The sequence below is a fragment of the Phyllostomus hastatus genome, unplaced genomic scaffold (genome assembly GCF_019186645.2).
Source record: "Phyllostomus hastatus isolate PE091 unplaced genomic scaffold, TTU_PhHast_1.1 phas_scaffold_21, whole genome shotgun sequence".
NCBI lineage: Eukaryota > Metazoa > Chordata > Mammalia > Chiroptera > Phyllostomidae > Phyllostomus > Phyllostomus hastatus.
The window spans coordinates 369,922-390,732 of NW_025334017.1; the positions used below are offsets into that span (position 1 = coordinate 369,922).

Genomic DNA, 20,811 nt, shown 5'->3' on the forward strand with positions numbered 1-20,811 from the left:
AGAACTTGGGAAGGAGGAGGAATGGTAAAAGAGTACCTCTCTAAGTTTTTTTAGCAGGTTAAGTAATTTTTGGCTGGTAAAATAGATTTGACTCTTTAATTTCAACCTTCTGTGGTATTGCCTTTACTTCATTTTTTTTCTACATTTAGGGGACATGGTTGATTGGTCCTAGACCTGAAGCTTGTGAATTAAGAACTGGTTAGTTCATCCACAGATGCTCCCCAACAAGCTCCCAGTGTATTTGCAGGGATGCCTGGACAGGCCCATCATTGTGATTCCCCACCAGTAGGGCCTTGCTCCCTAAGATGTGCCAGCAGTGTCCCTTTAGAAAACCTAGTAGAAAGTTCTTACAAGACCTACCAGCACAGATATGTGGGGCCCACGGCCACTCACAAACACTCTTTCATCCCCATGTCTTTTGAAATAAGCACTGCAACAACCTCTGTGAATTAAATATTTGCTATAATTCTGTAATCCAAGAAAAGCCACTAGGGTCTCACAGGTAAGTATAATTAGAATATGTCCAGTCTTTCTTCCCATTTGTACTCTACAATCTCATTAGAAATGTCACAGCTGCTAGACAAGAAGGCATATAGGAGTACTATTTAACCAGAAAACTATTGGAAACTCATAATCACTATCATTTTACATTGGTTAACTGTTCTCAGGATAATTCAGTCCCTGCCTTCACCAAGCATCCTTGACTTCGGTTTCAAATAGCATCCCAGTTCTTTATTCAACAAACAAAAGAAATGAGGAGGGAAAATCAGAGACCTCAACACTGGAACTATTTTATTTTGGATTTTACTCATGGTTGGCATAATTTTTCTGTTTTCAGCTTAAAAATGACAATATGTATTATATAAAATAATTTCTATTCAAAGATATTTTCACCTCTGAAATTAAACAAGTAGATACATTAGAGAATACTGCAGGTTTTATACTCCTGGCTGAGCTAACCCATTTAGTTGTTGCCCTCATTCAAAGAGGGTGTTCCATCTGTGGTTTAGAAGAGCAGAATCTCCACCCACATTGAAGTTGTAAGAACTATTCTTTGTTTGCAGGCACAGGATCAGTTTTTCAAATAAGTAAAGGATCAATTTTACTTAAAGGGATATTTTCCAGAAAAGCAAGTTTGGGCTGTATCACACATCAAAGTGGCAGTTGTCAGCCTGTTCATTAGGCAGGCTGACTCTTTTGACTAGCTTAGACGTTGACAGTGGCTTTCCCCAGATTCCACTGACAGTCCAACCCCTCCTTCAAAAATGAATGGGTGGGGAGCGGGAGAGAAAAAAATCTCTTCCAAGTTCTCACCCTTCTGTATCCCATAAAACAATTCTCTGGATAACACACATGCTAATTCTCGAATCTCCTCCAACTTCCCCCAAATCTCTCTGAAGAGCTTTGCCTGTCTTAGTGCAACACTTACCATTCGTGCACAACGTGTTTTTAGACCTGATGATTGACAGGGCAGTCCATTGAAGGGGCTGTGAACCCAAAAGACAGTAACAACTAAACAATGAATATTCCGACGTTAACCAAAACACAGTCACAAATGTGCCTAGCCAGGAACCTCCAAGTGAGATTGCACGCCCCAGGACCCTGGAGCAAAGGAGCCGGGCCCTGCTGTTGCCATGGTCACATTCTGAGTTTGGGCGGCCCACGCACAGCGCGCGCCAGAGAACCAATCAGCGGCTAGCCAAGCCGTTGTCATGGCCACTTTGTGTGTTAGGGTGAGCACACGCAGGGCGATGGAGAACCGGCAGCTTTACCCAGGCCTAGGGCTTGTGAGCGTCGGGGCAGCCGCGCGCCGCTGGACACCAGCTGCGGCCAGCTTTCCTGAGTGCGCGGCATGAACCGCAAGAAGCTGCAGAAGTTGACGGACACCTTAACTAAAAACTGCAAGCACTGTAAGTAAGAATGAAGTTCTAGACTACCAGAAGCTCCTGGTTCAGGTTTCGTGTTCTACCCGGTTCTAAAATCCTCTGATCAACCTGCTTCCCACCTCCAGTTCTAGGGCTGGTGGAGGCCCCTCCATTCCCACCGCTAAAGAGAAGCGTGGAAGAGAATACCCAGGTGTTAGCTTTTGGGGGCGGACACCCAGGCCTATTAATGATTGTAAGGATCAGTATCCAGGTGTATAGGCATCCACTACTGCTCTCTCACAAGTACACCTACTTGTTTTTCAAACGCTCTTCTTAATTTACCTTTACTTATAGAAACGTGATTATATATATAATATATATCTACGAGACACATGTGGTTTTAGCCTCAGACATAAGCATACAATAAATACAAAAAAAACCATGGAATCAAGAAAAGTAGTATAACCAATATGCACCTGCATTCTAGCTTTCTAGAGCAAATAAACTGGCAGTGTCCAAGTCCTGGAAACTTATCAAGAAATCCAAAGGGTAAATGGTTATCAATGACCCTTAGGAAAGAAACTTGTAGCGGAGCAAGGAGGAAAGTGGAACCAAAGAGCTCACCAAAGCCAAACACATGATAATCTGTTCCCTCCTATACTTTCACTTTCCAGTTGCTGGTGGGATTGCATCCTAAAGAAGACTTTGCAGGTGACAAGATGAGTAGTTACTAAAGATGCCTGTTCCAATCACACATTCTGAAAGGTGGTTCTAGAACTGCATAAGCAACTCTAGAATTATATTCAAACTGAAAACAGAATTCTTCCTAGGCCAGGAAGCTAAGAATGTGGTTTAGGTGAAAAAGATGTTGTCAAATGAACAAGCTAATAAATTGTGGGCTGATTGCAAAAGTATTGGCCACTCGAGGAAGTAGAAGAGGTCATAATCTCAAAACCAACCCCAGTGTGGAAAAAAGGAGGAATAAATATGTTTTAATGTAGTTCTAGAGATTATGGGATCCTAGTGCCTTTTAATTGTATTTAGCATCTAATGCAATGAGTGGTAAGAAAGGCTCTTTTAGTGGAGTGGTGCTATAAATAAAAGCTGGAGTGTGTATAAGCATCTTAAACTTAGAAAAAAGCCATCCTATAAGGCATTATTATGATTATTATAATCTGATGAGAGTTTTATTCTGTTGTTTTCTTAAAATACTTGCATTTCTTGGAGAAGACCAGCCTTCTAAAAACATCTAGTAAACATTTTGAGTAAAAAATAACTTCAATAATGGGAGGGAAGTGGGGAGGGTGGGAGGGGGGACTGGATTGGGAGTAAAAAGGAGAAAACTGTATTTGAACAATGATTAAAATAAAAAAAATAACTTCAATATACAATACTGAATTTAATTCACACCATGTTCAGTAAGTTTGCAAAGTATTGCAGACATTCTGTGAACAATCAGAAGGTGAGTGTATTAAAAGATAAGGAAAACATGGTAGGAGAAAGCCTTTTGCTTTGTGTACTTACATAAAAATTTTAAAGCGAGACTTAAAAAACTAGATAATATAATAGAAATAGTTACAAGTCATGGACTTATAATAATTTTAAATTTCTTCAAATAAAGGACCTTTCCCCTAAAGTCATACTTTCTTTCAGTAATCAGATGATAATCCTACTAGGATGAAATGAATAAATTGTGTGGAATCAGAAAAGAGGGAAGTATTTTAAGTGATCATCTAATTAATCCACCATTCTACAGATAATGATCTGAAGAACAAAAAAACCAACCCCCCCAAAAAAGGAAAACCACCCTTGAATTATTTAGTATTGTATTCTGGAATTTAGGAAACATTTTAGCAAGAAACATTTTTTTTTGCCTAATCTTGGATTATTTGGGTAATAAATTTACCTAATATTCTTTTTTTTTTTGAGAGAGAGAGAGAGAGAAAGAGAAGGGAGGGCAGGGAGAGAGGAGGGAAGAGAAATATCTATGCAAGACAGAAACATTGATCTTTTCCCTTTTTTATGTGCCCTGACAGGACAAAACCCACAATCTATGCATGTGCCCTGGCTAGGAATCGAACCCACAATCTTTCAGTATACAGGACAATACTCCAAACAACTGAGCCTCACCAGTTGCTCAAAATATTAAGCTGATATTCTTTAATTTTTATTTCAGTTGAAATGGAAAAGATGAAACATGACATGCTAGCAAAGGGGATTTTGAGTAATCATTCTTTATGCGGACTTTTCTTCCCAACCAACAACATTTTTATTTTTACAGCTTTTTAAATTGTGGTTAAAATTTACTATTTTAAGCATGTTAAGTGTACAGCTTTGTGGCATTGAGTTCATTGAAATAGTTGCACAATTCTTACCACTTTTCATCTCCAGAACTTTAACACATTTTCCAACTGAAACTCTATACCCATTTTACCCATAGGATAACTACCCACTTTCCCTTTCTCCAAAGCTCTGGCAACAACCATTCTACTTTTTGCCTCCATGAATTTTACCACTCTAGGTATATCATAAAAGTGAAATCATACAATATTTGTCTTTTGTTTTTTTTTTTTTTTGCTTGGCTTATTTCACTCACCACAGTGTTTTTGAGGTTTATCCATGTTATAGCATTGTCAAAATATCCTTCCTTTTTAAAGCTGAATAACATTCCACCGTATGCATATACTACCTTTCAGTTGCTTACACTTCTGGCTACTGTGAATAACAGTGCTAGTGAGCACTGGTGCTCAAGTATCTGGGTCCCTGTATTCATGTCTTTTGTTGGGAACCACCCTGACTGGTATCAGAAGCTGAAACCCCCGCCTAGCTAAAGCTAAGGGAATGCCCTTGGAACTGTAAGCCAGCAAGGAGACAAAAGCTTATCTTCCTGGCAGGAATGCTGCTTCTGCTGCTTTATTCATGACTGAAACCCCAAAAGCTTGGTCGGTTAGCCAAAGACGGATAAGATTCCCCACGGGGGGAACGACCTAAGCCAGACACGATCACTTTGGGAGGCCCCCCAAAAGAAGGACTTGGGGGGCTGCAACAAAAGGGGGTGATGGACCCTCGCTCCTCGGCTTTGACATAGCCTGAGTTCTCAGCGCCTGGGAGAAAATCTCCTTATCTCTTGGTTACCTAGTTCCCTTGCTCCACCTAAGCCTAAAACAATGACAGGGTGGTGCAGCTCGGTACTGAGAAGTGCGGATTCCCCAGGGTGATCAGGCCTAAGAAAGAACATGTAAATTACTGTGAAACCTTCTTTGTTTAGAATGCTCTCAGTTGAATGAGAAGGGTCTTAGGAGGAAGTTAGTTTGTTCGTCAGTCTTACAGCTCTTTGACCCCAACTCAATAGACGGGCAGAGTTCTTTGTTTTCTATAGTTCCTTGCTTCCCCCGAATGAGTACTGTACTTTACCTGAATTATTATGCAAAATGAGCCCAATAAAAGCAGGGATGGACGGTAAATCAGTGCGCTCCCCACTAGGGGGGGTGGCCATTCTGTCCCTACTTCCCCACAGAAACTAGTCTGTCTCTGTGCATGTGTTGTTTTTTCTCACGTGTTTATCGTCGAGCCATCCACAGCGTTCCGTGGTCACTGCTGGCCGGTGACCCACGCGCAACAGTCTTTTGAATATTCACCCAGAAGTGGAACTAGATTACATAGCATTTGTGTGTTTTCTACAGCAACTAGCAGCTCTTTTAAAAATTATAATCATTATATTCTTGTCTGCTATTTAATTTACTTACTAATTCATTTGTTTTTTAGAGTTTTGGATATTTCCCTTACATTCCGGTACCCAAACCAGAAATTACTCTCACCTGTCATGACCTATAGGACCAGAAGTGATTTCTTCATTTCTGTGTTCTGTTTTCTTTTATATGCACACAGTTTTTCCTTGTTTTTAAGCCTATAATTCATATTTAAACTCACTTTTATGTTCTCAGTGCTAGACAATAACCCTTCCACTTGCATATCTCAAATGGGGATTGGAACACAAATAATTAGCTCAGTATTTATAAACACCACCCTTTATACAATTATGTATGTGGAAAAATGTAAAGATGTGTGTATATTTTTTCAATAAAAATTGCCTTCACCCAACCTGGTCAGGTGGCTCAGTTGTTAGAGAGTTGTCCTGTACACAGAAGGTTGCAGGTTGCATTCCCTAGGGCACATACCTAGCTTTGGGGTTTGATCCCTGGTCAGGTGCATACAGGAGGCAACTGATCAATGTTTCTCTTTCACATCACTCCCTCCTTTCCTCTCTATAATAAATTAACTTATTTTCAGGTGAGGATTAAAAATAAAATTGCCTTCATCCAAACTGCTACTGAATAGTTGCATGTTAATTTTCATATCATCTGCAGCAAGAACCACAAGAGTGCTAAAATGTGCTTACACACTTTTTTATTGGAAAATAGGTGATTTTTATTTCCAAAATCTGGCTTATGAATTTACTAAGGCTAAGATGAGGTAAAAATTGTTGCTCAGCTTTCAGGAGCCTGCCATCCATTTCTAGGGAAATGTTAAGTTACAAATCTCACAAATGACTATGATCAAAATCCTGAAGGAAATGTTACCATTCCTGAACATTACCACGCTTACTTTGGACCATACATATCTCTACTGCCTTATAAAGTTTGGAATCTGACCCCACAGTCATTATTCAGGTAACTTGGATAATGTTAACTTTTGTCCTAAGTTTGACTGAGCTTGCATCTGTTTAATATGGGAGGGAAGGCTTTTTCTCTTGATTTAGTGGAGAGTCATCTGTAGTAGCCATCCTTTATTAAGAGTCATGAATCTCAAAACAGAATTGTCTTCTCTTAACAGCAACATGTTTGATGGCTTGCTAGTTTTTGTCTATAAATTCATTAATGTAAAATTTAAGTTAGAAAGTAAAAATTAAAATACATTTTGTCATATCTTAATTTAATTCTTTCACAGTTAATAAATTTGAAGTGAAATGTCTTATAAATCTTTTTTATAAATTGATGGGAGATGTAACAAAGCGGCAAGGTGTGGTCACTGGACTGGATCGCAATGCTTTTCGAAACATTTTGCACGTGACGTTTGGAATGACAGATGACATGATTATGGACAGAGGTAAGAAGACATGAAAATCCACCATAACTGAAAAAACAAGTTTAGAATTTGGACATGCTGTTGGTTAAAAGCTTAATGTTCTATATTTCTAGTTTCATATGAATGTAAAATTTAAATTTTTATATTCAAGAACATATCATAGGGACAGAACTAGTATCCACTCTATTTTGTATATTTAAGAAGACAAAATCAGCTTGAAAAATTAGGTTTCCCTTACTTTTTATTAGAAAACCTTAAATATTTCTGTTTTTACTTACTAAAAGTAATAATAAAAATAGTTTTAATATGACATTTAAGATTGCATTGGAAGTATTTCAATAAGAATTAAGAAATAGTCCAGGCTATCATGTAATAGCATTATATTTGTTGAGTAACAAAAGTATAAAATTATAAAATATATAATTATAAAATATATAATTTTATACTTTTGTTACATGTGTATATTACTAATTAGTGATTAATATATTTAGATATTCTGAATTTACTTTATTCCCACAAATTATGAGGGGAAAATGTGAATGTTTAATTTTTTAAAGATTTTATTTATTTAATTTTAGACACTAAAGAAGGGAAAGGAAAGACAAAAAGAGGAAGAAAAACATCAAATAGTTGCCTGCTGCATGCCCCAACTGGGGACCTGGCCAGCAACCCAGGCATGTGCCCTGACCTGGAACTGAACCAGTGACCTTTTGGTTCACGGGTCAGTGCTCAATCTGCTGAGCCACACCATCCAGGGCAAAATGTGAAAGTTTAAATAAAAAACTTTTCCAATTTTATGATGCCTTAATTTCTTCCTTTGTCAAATGAGAATGTTGAACCTGAAGTTTTCTTTAAATTTTAAAGGTGAGTAGTACCAATGTAGTACATTACTGAGATTAAAGATGCAGCACACATATTATATTGTACTTTTCTTTCTTTTTAGTATTTCGAGGTTTTGATAAAGACAACGATGGTAGTATAAACGTATCAGAGTGGGTTTATGGATTATCACTGTTTCTTCGAGGAACTTTGGAAGAAAAAATGAAATGTAAGATTTTAGGTTATTCTACTGGTTTATACATTATGATTCATATATCTAAGGAATTTAAATTGATGTCCTCCAACCCAGCCAGTGAAGTAGGTTGTCTGTTGGTTGCTTGGTTTGAATTTCCATTAGTGTCTTTTATGGTGCAAATTCAAGTCAATGATAAAGGTTGAAAAAAATAAAAGGAAAATCAAGAGAGTTTTGAAGGATAATTCATGTCAAGTAAGACTGCAAGGCATATTATATACGTGCTAATCATGTATATATGCATTTACATATCAAGGTATTAAGATTTTACATATTTAATTACTTGCATTATAACCATAAAGTAGGGAATATTGATTCTAGTATTCTAATAATTAGTTAATTCATAATTTTGATAAACTGTTTAAGAATAATATTTCAATCAGTTTTCCAAGAGTTTCAAAATGAAAATGTTGAAGGTCCTGTTTCTTGTCATGCTTTTCTGTAGCTGAGTGTAACAAAAAATCTTTCTAAAGATTGTTGCATATATTCAACAAGTGTACATTAAGTATTTGTTATGGAGATTAGATTGTGTTAAGGCCTTCGGGGTTGATAAGAACATCAACAATGTAGACCTTGCCCTTGAAAACTTGATCAGAGCAACTAGTACCTTAATGATAATATCAAATTCATAATTGGCTATTTTTTTTAAAGATTGCTTTGAAGTGTTTGATTTGAATGGTGATGGATTCATTTCAAAGGAGGAAATGTTCCATATGTTGAAGAACAGCCTTCTCAAACAGCCATCTGAAGAAGACCCTGATGAAGGAATTAAAGATTTGGTTGAAATAACACTTAAGAAAATGGTCAGTATGAATAATTTAGAGTTTTATAGTAAAATTTTCAGGCTAGATGTAGGATAAAAATAATTCAAATTATAGTAACTATCAGGTTCCTGCTTGGTGAAATCAAACACTTTGATTATGTTCTTTTATTATAATATTAAAAGTTCTTCTCAATTTCACCATTTAGTCTCTTATTTTCTAACACCTTTTTTCTATTAATACTTGTCCATGAAAAGACAGATGTATTTGTGATAAGTATTTTACGTGTTGACTAACATATGTCTGGTCACCCCCAGGATCATGACCATGATGGGAAATTGTCCTTCTCAGACTATGAACAAGCTGTGAGGGAAGAGACTCTTCTGCTGGAAGCTTTTGGGCCATGCCTACCTGACCCAAAGGTAAATAAATATTATTTCCACTGAACAGTGGCCAAAATATAATGAGGATCAGCAAGCTAAGACTTCTTGGTTTGGTGAGTGATGCATCAGATGAATCACCCTCACCCACTGAGAATAGCTGCTAAAAAGAGAAAGCCCACTGATGCATCATCTTATAGTACTATGGTAGTCCAATGCTGTGTTTTTCATTTATTAATTCATTCATTTATATAAGAAATAATTATTGAAGATTAATGGGGGCTAGAAGCACAGAAGGAAGGCTCAAAGACAATGATCAAGGGCTAATATTTTTCTGGGAAAAACAAACATGAAAATTATTATTCAACAGTGTGATAAATGTTATAATAATAGTCAATGACTTGTGCAGGGCTTTATCTATCTTAGGCACTGTCCTAAGCACTATGCCCTGTATTGCCTCATTTAATTCCCCCAACAACTTTATGAAGTATTATTATTATTATCATTTTACAGATAAGGAAACTGAGGCTTGCAAAGTTTAGGCGAATTGTTCAAGTTCATGCAACAATTATGGAGTACCCGGGTTCTGGAGTCCATAGAGATATGCATAGAATATTGTGGTAGTCACAAAGAGGGCATCTAAACTGGCTGTTTCAAATGGCTGGTAAATGGCTGTTTGGAAAAGGAAGGCTAGGTTTTAAGGACAAATAGTCAGCTAAGTCAAAATGGGGAAGAAGAATGTTCCGTCTGCAAAAGAAGAAAATAGAAAAGAAAAGGAGAAGGGAGGGAAGGAGGGAGGGAAGAAAGAGGGAGCAAAGGAGGAAGAAAGGGAAAAAGGAAGGAAAGAAAGTAAGGGAATTACCTTAATTTCACAGCTACCTCTATGTCCTGTCCAATGGCTTTCTTTTTAACAGTCAAGTATCTTAAGGGAATTGTTCACATGTGCAACCTATACTACCTGTCCACTATACTTCTTCCTGTCCACTCCTGAAGCTGCTCTTGCTGAGATCACCACACCCTCCTTGTTAATAAATCCCAAGCATTCAGCTTTTGGATTCTTGTCTCACTGCACCACATTCCTTCCCCACCCTCAGCTTTTGGGCCAGCTTCTCCTGCTCTAGGAAGCACCTCTGCTACCTGCCCTAGTCAGGCTATGACCTAATGAGTCCTCCTGGCCTCCCATAATCTACGGTGTATTTACTTTATTAAAACCTTCAGTGCAGTGAATTAAGCTCATCAGTTTCTGGACAGCCTCTGCTACTAGTCTGGAGGCTCCTGGAGTGCTGAGTCATGTGGTCTTGCTCAGCTTTGTGACCCCATATCAAGTATTGTGCTTGGAATATTGTCTGTACTGTCACTATCAGTGATTGAAAGAAAAACTCATGAGCATCCCAAGTTCTTGATCCCATTCTTCCTCTGCTATCTTGTTTCTCTTCAAAGAAGACATACAGAATATTTTGTTTTGTTCTGCTCTTTTTGGAAGTCTGTACTAATTTTGAGCATTTCATTTTACAGAGCCAGATGGAATTTGAAGCCCATGTATTCAAAGAACCAAATGAATTCAATGACATATGAGTACCAAAATGTCTGTATTGTCTCAAGTGAGTAAAATGGGAAGTGTATATATTTTCTGCTTAGCTCAGAAAGATGATGTTGAATTGTGTGATTGGGGTGGGGAATGGTGTTAACATACATATATCCTTCAACTTTGGTCTAAAAACCAGGTAAAATGAATGGAAGACAAGAAGTTTCTTATTAGATGTTGGGTTTGGTAAAATAATTTAACATTGCTGGAGGTATTTTATACCTAGACATCTGTTGAAGCACATAACTCTTGTAAAGTGTTTGTATTAATGAAATGAATAGAAAGATCGTGTAATCATGAAGTATTAAGACAAATATTCGTGTCAGGAAAATACTGGGTATAATAAATTTAAGAATCATTAAAACTACTGAGTATTTTTTGGAGCAGTAAATAATTAAGATGCATCAAATAATATTGGCATTTAGCATTAAAATACCTTTCTGCTAGTCATTGAGGGAGATTTAGAGAAATGAGAGAAACATGTAACCTATTTTAATATGATCTCTATTGTGTGAGGCTTTGCCATAACAACCTGACTAGATTGTTAGTGTCTGAGGGCAGGGGCCTTATCACACCCATCTTTATATCTGTCTCAGTATTTATTATAGTCTTCTGCACAGAATGGGCTCTCAATAAATACTGTGGATTGAAAAGTACAAAGTACAACAAGAAAAATCCAAACTCTTGTCCAGCAGTGAAAGAAGAAAGTGCTGTTTCTTGAGTTTAATGAATAGTGCATAGGTACAGCTTTCAGTTTATCTCTGGAGTCATCCTGATTGCTCCCCACCCCTGCCATGGCACTCCGTTGGGAAGCCTGTTCCAGGATCTGTTTTTCTACTTCACCTCCACTCTTTGTCCCCATAGGAAGGTGTACCTCAGTGGCATCCCCCACTGCCTGGGATTCCCCTTGTGTACCCCCTTAAAAAGGGACCCGACTTGCCCTCTGCCCCTCACTATCATGCAGGTGCCTGTAGGTATTGGATGGAAGCATGAGAAAGATGGAGCCTAGTTATGTTCTATGGGTTATTAGCTCTTTTAGTAAACACATGCAAACAGCTGATATCTCTTTGTCAATGCATAAACATTTAGAAGCTGCTTGGATATTAAAGATCTTTTACTACATATACATTATTAGCATTAAATAAAAGCATACATTAGGTAAAAAATGGACAGTTACAAATAAAAAGAATAAGAAGTTACAAAATAAAGATATTTTACTGCCCCAGTATTTTTTTTAAACTTAGATTGTTATATACTTGGACTCTGACACAATTTTTCTATCTTGAGTATGTGCAAATAATGCAATACACAATGTTTTTAATTTTCAATTGTAATTTTATGATTACAAAGTAATAGAGATTCCTGAAGAATACTTTGGAAGTTTAGGAAATAAATAAAATTATACATCAATATTCTGGTATAGATCCTTTAAGATTCTCTTAAGACATTTGTAAGTATACCTATATATTTTTAGGTGATCATATTGAAAATGCTCTTTTAAAAGCTGCCTGTTTTATGTGTCACTTGTTCACAAACATTTCTCAGATCACTAGATATCACTCTATAGCCTCACTTGCAATGGATTCCTGGTGTCCCATCACTACAGACCTCATTAAATCACTCCCTGCCACTGGCATGTTGGTTGTTCCCATGTTTTTTCTATTATAAATAATTTCCAAAATGAATTGTCTTTACAGATAAATCTTTTCACATGCATCATTGGTTATGTCCTTGGAGTGAGTTTGTAAATGTAGGAATGTTGGGTTAGAGGCCAGTATAATTGTGAGATTTCTAGCACATGTTACCAGATTACCCTCCAGGAAGGCCTACTGTGCCTGATGCATGAGAATGCCAATTCTTTTCCATATGTTGTACATTCTTTTAACTTTGCTAATGGCATGGACCAAAATTGATCAAGATTTTAATTTATCAATTAAATAACTAATCTTATACATCTGTATATCTAAACTTCTTATTTTAGTTTGATTAAAAATTGAGTCTATGGGACCAGAGGAGAGAGGGAAGGGAATTTCAAGGGAAAAGGGGAAGGGTTTACAGGAACAAGTATAAAGGACACATGGACAAAAACTAGGGGGGGGTGGAAATGGGAGGGAGGTGGGGATGGGGGGTGGGTGGGGATGGGAGTAAAAAACAGAAAGCTATACTGGAACAACAATTAAAATTAAAAAAAATATATAAAGAAAATAAAATCAAAGAAATATTGAGTCCATGTGAATAACCCTGCACTATTACATAATATTATTTCAAGCTAAAATATTTTTTAAAATTTCTAAATAATTTTACTGACACTTAAGATGATATCAGTCCTTGACCGTAAGAACTCATGAGCTCTGTTTATGAGCTGTCCTGTATATTATAGAACACACCACTGTGGCTATTCATCATAATTTTCCCCAATCATTTCCTTCTGCTAGTATATCTAGATTTCTGGATTCTCTTAATTTCACTACTGTAGCAACTCATAAATGATGTGAACACTGAAAATTCACTCAACTTAATAGCAGGGTCATCTGACCACAGATTACCTTTAAGGAAGAGCTTTCTTTCCTTACTCTGAGCTCTGTGGTCCCTTGCCTCCTGCTGCCAGGTTTGCCCTGACCCCTACTCCTTGTAAGTACAGCCAACAGCCAACATTCTCAGCCCACATTTGCCTGCCTGTGGAGCACCTGGGTTGCGGCTATGGATGAACAAATGTAATTTGGAGGACTGAGTATAGTTGCCCTCTCACTGACTTCTCAAAGCTTTGACTTCCCTTTCTCCTCTTAGTACTCTGGTAGGACCAGCAGAAAGCAGGTTAGGCTCCTGTGGGAGAGGGGAGTATCACCCTGCAAGCAGCATGGAGGTATTCTGTTTGGGAAACAATCAAGTTCTTTTTTTTTAACTCCAGGATTTAAAAACTGCCACTGCAAACTGGCAGTCCTGCATTCTTAACCTGCAAATATCTTTGGGTACAAGATTGTACTTGTAAGAAACCAAGCCAGCAATTGCTTGCATTATAAAATCATCCAAAACATTCACTAAGTTCCTACTTAGTGCTAAGCCACGAGACTTAACATATTCTAGGTCAGCTGCCCTTCCCTCACCTTGTCTGTGTTGTACAATGAGGACTCTATGCCATGTGATAGTGCTGTCATCACTTATCACTGTTCAGAGTCACTATAACAGCCCTTCTCCCCTGCCCCCCCAAAGTTACATTATTTTTAATTAAAGAATATGTTAAAAGAAATGAAAATAAAATATGCTGTGAAACTAGAAAGACATTTATATCTGGAAAGGTTTCTCTGAACTGCTCCTCAGATTGTCCATTTTTCCCATTGCATTTTATCTGGCTGCATCCATTTACTCATAGACTAATCCCCTAATTCCCCTGTAGCATCCAGAGCTGCTGATTAATTCCCACCAACTATGGCAAAGAAAGACTGGGAAATGCATTTGACACAGAGACTATGAAAGATATATACCAAAATAAAACTTTAACCCATACATATGTTAATTACAATTTATCACATTGTGAGGGTTGGTAATAGTTCAAAAGGGGTAGAAATACTATATTTTTTCTCTACTATTGCAGCTACTTTTTCTGTTAGAGTAAAGCAGATGATTTCTTGAAGTGTTTCCAGTCTCAGTTGCCATTGAAAGAGGAGCCACCTGAATACAGCCAAGCAAATCAAAGCCTCCTTCTCATGAAATGTATCTGAAGGAGACTTGCCCAGTTTCGCATGGGGAGCAAAAAAGGAAGGCACTCTAACAATGAAACATTCTGAGTGAAATAAAGCATGCTTCTATATTTGAAATTTCTTTATCAGAGTATCATTACTTTTGCAGCAGTTCCATTACTGGCAATTGTGGCTTTCTGTGTACCTCACACCTTCTACCTAATCTGTCAAGAATATATTTCTCCCCCTAAGACACCCATCCGCTTGCTTATTTCACCTCCTCCTGCCTATTAGCCCACACAGCCCCTATTATATAGCCCAAACAGCCTTACAGAGAATTCCCTGGGTAAGAAGTTTGTCAGCTTAAAGGGCATTTGAATAAATTGGGTGAAACACAGGTTGTCTTCCTCTTAACCTGAGTTGCTCCTTCCTGTCTCCTGTCTGCATCTCCAAAGTCTTTGTGTTAACTGAGAGTACACACAGCTTAGGGCCAGGCAACAGTGAGCCTAAAGATGGAGAATGTCCTGCACTTCCACAGAGGAATTCACAAGTTCTCTCTGCCAGTGGCTTCTAGAACTACAGTCACTACTTCCTGGTAGAAGCCATTAGCCCCACAGCACAGGACAGTCCAGGAGATTAATTAAAACCATTTGGTCAAGTCCTCCTTAATGACCCCTGCTAACATACAGCAGAGTAATAAAGTAGAATAAAACAATCCCATAATCTCTATAATACATTATACAAAAATCCAATGAACACTTTTATTCCAGGTGTTATGCTAAATACTACATTTATTGTCTCACTCATTTCTTACAACTAGTGTAAGAGGGAAACGTAAACATTACTTAACAGTTTCATCCTACAGATTGAGAGAATTGGAGTTTAGGGAAATGGAGAAAATTTCTCAACATCCTGCACTGGTAAATAGCAAAACCGATTCAGAGCTCATCTAGTTCTAATGTTGAGACCTTTTTCTAAAGAAACATTTATTCTTCTTGCCCCAGATAACCCCCTGAGGTTTGGAGTAATTGAGAACTCCAGGATCCTGAAGAATCTTCAACTTGCCCCTTTAAGACTACCTGGTGGTGCTATGTAATATTTATGTATGTGAGTGAGGCCATTGATGACTCTCTCCAAGGCTCTCTTTTCACCTGAAACACCTTGGGATTTTGGAATTTTCTTTCCTTAGTTGAAGTTTCCAGTTTGGAAGTAAATCATCCATGTTTGGTACCAATGTCAATCTGAACCTCAGGTTGGAACCTGGCCTTGACAAGAGTCCAGGTGTCTGTGAATAGTAGCCAGGCTTCAGATTCTATGACTTCAAGGTCAGCACGGGGGCAAAAGTGAGATGTGTGTCAGTGAACCACAGAAGCTGAAATCACTGCTGGTTTATGAGGAGAACAGCAGAAGTCCTTCTAGAGGGAGGGAAAAGAGCTGGATTCTTCAGATGGACAAGGACAAGGAATGTGTTTTTTGAGCCATCTTAGGTGGTATCAGAGAGACTTCTATCTGGACAACAAAAAGATGCCCATGATGAGAAGCCATGTTATCAAGCAGCAAACACAATAAATGATTATATAGAACTTATTAGGTGGCAGTAATTAACACAAGGATATACAACTAGGAGACTTGTACCTTGGATTTGCAGCACAGGTCCCTAACCAGGCCACAGCTCTGAGTATTTCTTACTATCATGGGCTCTCACCTTGCCTTGCACAGACCACATGAACTTTGAAAGCCTAATATAAATAAAAGCGATTTATAGATTGGATGAGACCATAATGTCTGCCACCCAAACTGGGGTAATATTGAGAGAGAAAGGAGATGCTAATAATTACATCAGGACAACATAATTTTGGGTTGTCCCAGACAAAGCAGAATGTATGGTTACCCTATTTATAGCCTATAAAATACTCCAAAAACTACACTTCACATAATATGGAAATAATACCTACTCTCTGCTTTCATTTCACAGGGTTTTTATAAGAATTTAATGAGATAATGTCTATGATACCATTTTGTAAACTATGATACAATACAGAAATTAACATAGATATGCATTAAACAGGGACATATATGTCCTGTATTAGAGGATGCTTATGTTCTCAATTGGAGCTCATATGTAATTATTAAATAAGAACATCTAAAACCTGTAAATAAAAATCCCTGGCTTCTGGGACCTTTCATGGGACCAAATGTATGGTATTGCTTAAGTTACTTAGCCAGTCAAAGGAAGTTAAAAGATACCTGGAAAATACCTTTAGTAATGTAGCTTACTTAGAGAAATGAAGATCCTGAAACTAAGACAAAATCCCAATGTAAGCATCACCCAGAATTTTCATGAACATTACACTCTTAGTCCTTGTGAAGTGACCCATCCTATTAACACACAAATGTACACACACACACCTCTGTCATTTCAAACTCACAGATATACATGGTAATTTATCCCACTTAACAGACACACTACAGCTCTTATAATTTCTCATTTCATGAAGATACCACTAGTTCTACAGCAATTGGCCCATAGGATTAATGACTCTGATCCTGATTAACCATAGTCAAGACTTAATGTGTTTGTTATGCCAGTTATAAGGTACTTAAATAATAAAGATAAATTAATAAAATATATGGGTTGTATAAAAGTATAAAGGTCTAAAATCCCATTAAGCAAACAGAAACTTGCATCCAAATCATATGAGCTCCATCCAACCAAATTCATACATTTCTCTACCTGCTGCATTATTAAATTGGATAATATAAACTTGACTAAGTACAAAACAGGCTGTTGGCCTCTGTGAGTTTCTAAATATTGCTTGGTTCTTTATTTTGCTTTATATAAATATAGAAAAGAGCATAGCAGCCCTAGGAATTACAGTCATTAACTAGGAAGTGGGTGAACCCTTTTTACATCCAAGGACTCTGAAAATCATCCTGCTGGTATTGATGCATGATGTGCTCATGCCACTGCATCCAATAGCTGCAGATTACATACCAGATGACAAAAACAATATCCAAAAGAGGACATGGTCCCTACATGCAAGGAGCACTCAATCTAAGTGTCAAATTTGCTGTTGTCTTAGATGGGGAGGAGGAGGAGGAAAAGAGAAAGAGAAGTAGGGAAAGGAGGAGGGAAAGAAGAACCAGGAGAGAAAAGGAGGTCAGGAAAATATGCAAAAATAAAAAGATTAACTGTGTAGGAGCAAATGTTTTATGGCATGGATTTTTTAAAATAAAACAGGTAACCAGGAAAGTTAAGAGGGAGTTGCTTTTCTCTCCTTACATATTATTACAGAAAATCAAAGGATAGATATAAGAGAGACCTCCTCGCTTTGCTGGGCCTGTTGAGAAGTTAGTGGAGTGCAGGAGATATCATCACAGGCAGAGCAGGATGTGGAGCAGGCCAGGGCCTGCACACCCAGCACAAGGTATGTGACTAAAAGGCAAGGAGCTGGCCTGTGGCAGGTGCAGCGCAGCCAGTGCCCTCAGCCCCAGGAAAAGAAAACCTGCAGGTGCAGTTGAGACATGTCCTGAGTCTCCAAAGACACGCGTTTTTCTGAATAGTTGTTCTATCTTCATTGTCTGCCGGCAAGATTATGGTGTTCAGAGGGAGGGGAAGAAGGAGGGAGTAGTTTAGTGGAGTCTCCAGTTCTGGGGCTTTGATGACACATGCAAGCTGCTCCAGAAGTGAGGTGCAGTTAGAGGATGTGAGACTGTGCAAGGGCAGTGGTGGTGGTGGGGACTTCCCACATCAGCCCCATGCAGCCCCTGGACCCCTGGGAGGGCCGTTCACTCTCCAGAGGCCCCGGTGGATTCAGGGAGTCTGCTGGTTGCAACCCAGAACTGCCCTTCTGCCCTCCATTCTGCACATCCTTTTCCTTCTATTCTAGCCATCCTTGGGCAGAATGATGACCTAAGCATTCCACCTCAGTGCTCAAAAGCCCAGAACTACTCAAATTCTCTTGGTACATCCCCCAAACCAACATAGTTTTATGCACAGTGTTGGGGCTTAGTGGTTGTTTGCTAAAGGACGTCTTAGTCCTTCTCATGACCTGTAATCAGAGGAAGTTTGGCATATAAGCAGCTATTTTGCTCAACTAGAAATGGTAAAGAAATGGATCCATGTGTCTTTTGCAAGTCCCCAATATTGGTAAAGGGGAACTGGCCCCTTCCTCTATTCAGAAAAAGACTGTTAGAGAATGGAGGGATCAGGATGTGGAAACTATGATTATATCTTCTATTTTATAAATGAAGGTTATAGTAGTTGCTATAGTAATGACTGTCATCGAAGGAACAAGGAGGAATGGACAGAAGGGTGAGGTGACTGGATGGTGAAACAAGAAAAAGATCTAGTGAGCCAGAAAAGGAAGTACTGGGATATGAAGAAAGCTCCAAAACAAAAATTAGAGAAGACAGCAAGAACAAGCTGATCCCTTCAAAAAACAGTTACCAGAGACAGTACAGGTGATGGCACAGCCCAGAGCACTACATCTGGAGAGAGGTCAGAGGAAAAGGAGGATGAGAGTGTGTGGAGGGACAGCTGGAGGGATGGACAGAGGAAGCCACCAGGGCAAGAGCAGATGGGGCAGCCCAAGCTTATCACCAGGTCCAGATATCCTGTGAAGCCACATGCTGGGGAAGACTCTGAATATTTGCTTGGATCTTCCCTCTGACACTCAGGTCTTTGGAGCTCCTGGAGGGCAGACAGCATCTGGGTGGTAGGGAGAGATGCACCCATGTGAAGAGGGTAAGGGATTATTCCAGGTTGAATTCCTTCTTTCTCAGGTGACTGGTTTCTGGCTGCCCTGCACCTCCCCCTTTCATTCTTGGCCTGCCTTAGTCTGCCTGAGGCATGCAGGCAGCTGCTCCAACCACATGCCCTGTCAGGACCTGTTGTTTCATGGGGAAGAATGCAAGAATACCAAATCCTTTCAAATGCTGAAGGGAGAAGGCTTTGCTTTGTCAGGTGTCAGGGTTTGGGGGTGTGAGTACAGTACAAAATCATAATATAAAATAATTTACAACTGAACCCCAGAACCCAGAGAGAGTGGGGGTTAGTGACTTTTTTTGTTTCTTGACTGCAAGAAACCAGTGGTGGTAGAATTCTTTTGTTTCCCAGCTCCAGATGGGTAGGAGCACCCCCTTGTTCTGCTCCTTCCCTCTCTTGCTGCTGCCACTACCAGCAAAGCTGTGGCTGGCTTTCTGAGCTGGAGAGACCCCAATACCTTTGCTTTGCCCAAACCCAGCACTCACAGCTGCATCCATCAAGGCCAAGCACATGTATATTCTAGTAAGCCCATTGAGCAAGAAGTCCTCATCATCATGCCAGGAAAGGGATGCTCATCTTCAGATCCCATGGACATGTAGCACCCGAATGAACCTTTGCACTGGAGAAGTGGCATAGTCAGGGTTAGAGGTAGGCTCTGCAGCAGGCAAAACTGGTGCTCTGGTTTCACCACCTTCCTGTGTGGGCACAGACAGGTACCTTGACCACTTTGTGCCTCACTTGACACAACTGCAGTGTGGGGGTCATCAGAATATCTACCACATAAGGTTGTGAAGATTTAAGTGAATAGATTAGAAACACTTAGAATGGTGCCAAGCACATAATAGATGCTCAACAAATATTAGCTCTTCTAATTATTACACACAGCTCTTATGTGTGGATTTGTGTGCTTTCACTGCATTTCTGGATTTTGGACTAGTCTTTTCATTCACTGTTACCTTCTCAGAAGAGCTGTGATATCATACTCCTTTGATTACCCTTTAAAGTATTCAGATGACCCTCAGTGCTACTGGCTACTAGTCTGCTGCAGTTCCTGAGCAAGACTGAAATTCCTCTAAGGATCAGTGTTCTAGGTGGGCATGCCTGGAAGGAGCCAAGATAGGTACAGTTCAGCTGCTGTGAAGAGATGATTAAGAGAGTCCTCATTATATGAAGCAAAATACCTTCCTTGTAAAACTACTCAGCTAAGAATAAAATGGTTTAATTTCATGGGATGCTGACCTTTGTTCAAATTGAAATCCCAGTTGGTTAAGCATCTAATCTAGGGGCCTTCTCCTTATGAAAATACAGGAAAAGATTCCCTCACTTTGAAAGAATCCTTTCCTATATTTTACCTAACCACTAAATTACAATCTATTGTTATGTGAGTTTTAGAGCAATTTTTTTTATCAGGTTTTAATTTAAGCTGAAGTTCTGTGTGCCTGTGCATGTGTGTGTACACACACGTGAACTCAAACTTACACTCAGTGGGACTTTCTCACTCTGAATCTCTTGTCTTCACTCCTCAGCTCCACCTTGTCTCACACTTACTTGCAGGTTTTGCCTCTGAGTCTCCAGATTTATGCATATGACATCCCATTCTACCTGAAGGAGATGGTCT

At 38.9% G+C, this 20,811-nt stretch overlaps 1 protein-coding gene across 4 annotated transcripts; it reads left to right on the forward strand.

Moving 5' to 3' along the window:
• The first annotated feature begins 1,750 nt into the window (after positions 1 to 1,750).
• CLXN (calaxin) lies at positions 1,751 to 14,468 on the forward strand. Of its 4 annotated transcripts, XM_045861276.1 has the most exons (7): positions 1,751 to 1,910; positions 6,813 to 6,971; positions 7,894 to 7,998; positions 8,674 to 8,825; positions 9,101 to 9,205; positions 10,679 to 10,764; positions 14,341 to 14,468. In XM_045861276.1, exons 1-6 carry the CDS (start codon positions 1,853 to 1,855, stop codon positions 10,736 to 10,738), a joined length of 639 nt encoding a protein of 212 aa, XP_045717232.1. In that variant the 5' UTR covers positions 1,751 to 1,852; the 3' UTR covers positions 10,739 to 10,764; positions 14,341 to 14,468. The 4 variants fall into 4 exon arrangements, with proteins under 4 accessions (XP_045717232.1, XP_045717231.1, XP_045717233.1 ...); XM_045861275.1 differs by lacking the exon at positions 14,341 to 14,468 and having other exon boundaries at positions 10,679 to 12,589; XM_045861277.1 differs by lacking the exon at positions 14,341 to 14,468 and having other exon boundaries at positions 6,867 to 6,971; positions 10,679 to 12,589.
• Positions 14,469 to 20,811: the final 6,343 nt, after the last annotated feature.